At 51.0% G+C, this 2,810-nt stretch overlaps 1 protein-coding gene across 1 annotated transcript; it reads left to right on the top strand.

Moving 5' to 3' along the window:
* Nucleotides 1-483: 483 nt before the first annotated feature.
* Nucleotides 484-2,550, top strand: CCDC25 (coiled-coil domain containing 25; the record flags this gene model as incomplete). The annotated part of the gene is made up of 3 exons (XM_009877358.1): nucleotides 484-587; nucleotides 1,294-1,496; nucleotides 2,505-2,550. Coding segments are annotated over 3 exons (353 nt in total), but the record flags the coding sequence as incomplete, so codon positions are not given.
* Between the last annotated feature and the right edge of the window lie 260 nt (nucleotides 2,551-2,810).

The raw sequence follows: 2,810 nt of genomic DNA, 5'->3' as shown, positions 1-2,810 counted from the left end.
GCTCTCAAGAAAAGGACTTGGGAGTGCTGGTGGACAAGAAGGGGTTTTTTTCAGGTGGATGTTTGTGACGTTCAAGCCTGTGGGTTTTACGGGAAGCAGACACTGGGGCTTCCCGCGAGGAAGAATTTTAAACCTCCAAGATTCCCGTTTGTGCCTCCGCGTCGCTGTTTTTTGCCAAGGAGGCCTTGCAGCCTCTCCTCTACCACCACCTTGGGGCCCTCCCTTCCGTAGCAGTCCTGGCAGAGGCGGTCTCCATCTGGAGCTGCTTAACACCGCTGCAGCGCTCGTGTTACCGGGGAAAACCACGTCGTGGTGTTCTTCTGTTTCGCTGTAACACTGGAAGGACTTCTCCCTTTTCTCCTTTCGTGCCGAGCTAGTAGTGCTTGTGCCGAGGAGAACTGCCAGCGTTTCCAGCTGCGCGGAAGGCTTTTAAGATCTCTTTCTGTCTTAAAACATTTCCCTTCTTCTTCCCCCGTTTCCTAGGTTGCAAAATGAACAATGTCAACGTCGTGTACACGCCGTGGACCAACCTGAAGAAGACTGCCGACATGGACGTGGGGCAGATCGGCTTTCACAGGCAGAAGGATGTAAGTGTTTGCCACAGACCGGTGACCTTTGGGCAGATTTCCAACGTTTTCCTGTTAGGAGGGTGGATCACCTTTAGAATTGGCCCTAGAGGCAAGGGATCATCCACTTGAAGCATAAGAGAGACCCTCTAAATTTGTTAAACCTACTCAGAGGCAGAGCTGCTTCACCTTGGTGGAGGATCAAGTACAAAGCTCTTCCCAAGCCTGACCTACGGTCCACAGATAACGTTACGTTGAAGTTGCAGTTATGTAGCTTAATTGCTGGGAGAGAACTCTTTCCAGAGGTGCTTTTTTGACTAAAACAGGTCGGTACAAGGGCAAGAAATGCTAAAAAACCCCCACACCCCACAGTCAACAAACAACACGTGAGCACCTCTTCCCAAAAACGCTCTGCGGGGACCTCCTGCCACCTCACCGGGAACTGGCAGGGACCCCGTTCTTGTCTCTTGGCCTCTTTGTTGAGGCGTTTGCCAAGAAACAAAATTGTGCACTTAGCAAGGCCTGGCTTGATTAACTGTGTGCTTCCGAGCGCTCGGCCTCCTGTTGCTGTTACACAACCTCGGCGGTGGTGATTTTCCTTCGCGTCTGTTTTTGCAACGTTCAGCCGTGTGTAAAATGGAAAAGGGGGTGTTTTCTTTCCGCCGAGGGAAGTGCCAGAATAAAAGTAATTTTTTTTATACCGATCCCAGTTCTTTGCACTCCCAAGGTGAAAATGCTGACGGTGGAGAAGAAGGTGAACGAGATCCTGAACCGGCTAGAGAAGACAAAAGTGGAGCGTTTCCCGGACCTGGCTGCCGAGAAGGAAGCTCGCGACAGGGAAGAGAGAAATGAGAAGAAAGCCCAGATCCAAGAGATGAAGCGGAAGGAAAAGGAAGAGATGAAGAAGAAGAAAGAGCTGGAAGAACTGCGGTAAGTCCTCAATTGTAACTGCCGCAGTTTTCCTCGGTGCTGGGAGTCACGGGTCAGCAGTTTTTGTTTAATAACCGGCCCCGGCGTTACTCAGTGTTCAGCTGACCTGCTCTGGCACAGACGCCTGCACGGCCTGGTGGTTTCTTTTGTCTTTAGAACAAACGTGGGTTTTTTTCCCATTTCTCCTAAATGAAACCTGGACGTTAAAACCGTTGCGAAAAGACACACAGCTGTGTCTTTCCCAACCTGTCCCGAAATTGGGCAGACACTCGGCTTCCTCCGTCGTTGAGCGATTCCTTCCAGCTTTGCTCAAGCCTGGGAAAGCCCTGAGCTTTCCTTGGAGTTCTCCAGCTTCCTCTTGTTAGCTAAAACGTGTGTGAATCCTCAGTTGTGTCCTCAGAGTGAGGGATGGTGCGTTGAAACATCCTCTTGGCCTTCCTGTCCACACTGAGCTTGTTCCTTAGTCCTTCTGGCCCCTTACAGCACTGGCTCGCCCCTAAAGCTCTATTTTAAGCTTTAGTAAATCAGATTTATCTGTAAATGACAGTGAAACCAGAATTTGAAAAACTCCAGGATTTCTTCAGTGATTCAACGTGCAGAAAGCTCGCAGAGAAGGGCTTAGAGAAGCAAACTAAGCCGAGGAGAAATCACCAGCAGGCGCGTCTCAGCTGCAGAGCGAGGGGCCTGCCTGCTTATTTAGCCTTGCCCCAGAGCTGCCCCTTGGCTGTTGCCCAAAATAAAGGATTTTCTACCTCCTGGGGTAGTCTAGCTGGTAGTTGCAGAACAAAAAAAGCGGAGGAGTCTGCGTAGGGCCTGGGCTTTGTCCGGTTGTTTTAATCAGCCAGAGAGTTACGAGATAAGTAAATATTTGTCTAGCCTGCCTGAGTTCAGAAAAGGAGGGGGAAAAAAATATCGTTTCTCTGGTGCTTGGTTGTGTTTTATCAAAGTGCCTCTCCGCTGGCGGGTTTTGAGAACGCGTCGTGCGAGATACTGTGATTTCTCTTGCAGGAGCTACTCGTCGTTAATGAAGGCTGAGAACATGTCCTCCAATCAGGTAAGGTTTTGCCCACAGAAACCTTTCGGAGGCGGATGAAATCCGATGCAGGGGCAGCTCCCGCAGTGCGGGTCTGCTCTTGGCACCTCCTTCGTGACAGAGCATGTCTGCCTCCCCCCTTCTCGGTGAAGGACGTTGCCGCTCTCCTCCGCTTCCCCACAGGGCCCTGTGGCTTGTGTGTCACTTGTGCTGCTGGAAATGTGTGCAAAGTCACAGAATTGTTGGAGTCGGAACCTCTAGAGATCCCCCAGTGCCACCCC

Source organism: Apaloderma vittatum, unplaced genomic scaffold (genome assembly GCF_000703405.1).
Source record: "Apaloderma vittatum isolate BGI_N311 unplaced genomic scaffold, ASM70340v1 scaffold32549, whole genome shotgun sequence".
NCBI lineage: Eukaryota > Metazoa > Chordata > Aves > Trogoniformes > Trogonidae > Apaloderma > Apaloderma vittatum.
This window is presented reverse-complemented; position numbering and strand designations above follow the sequence as displayed.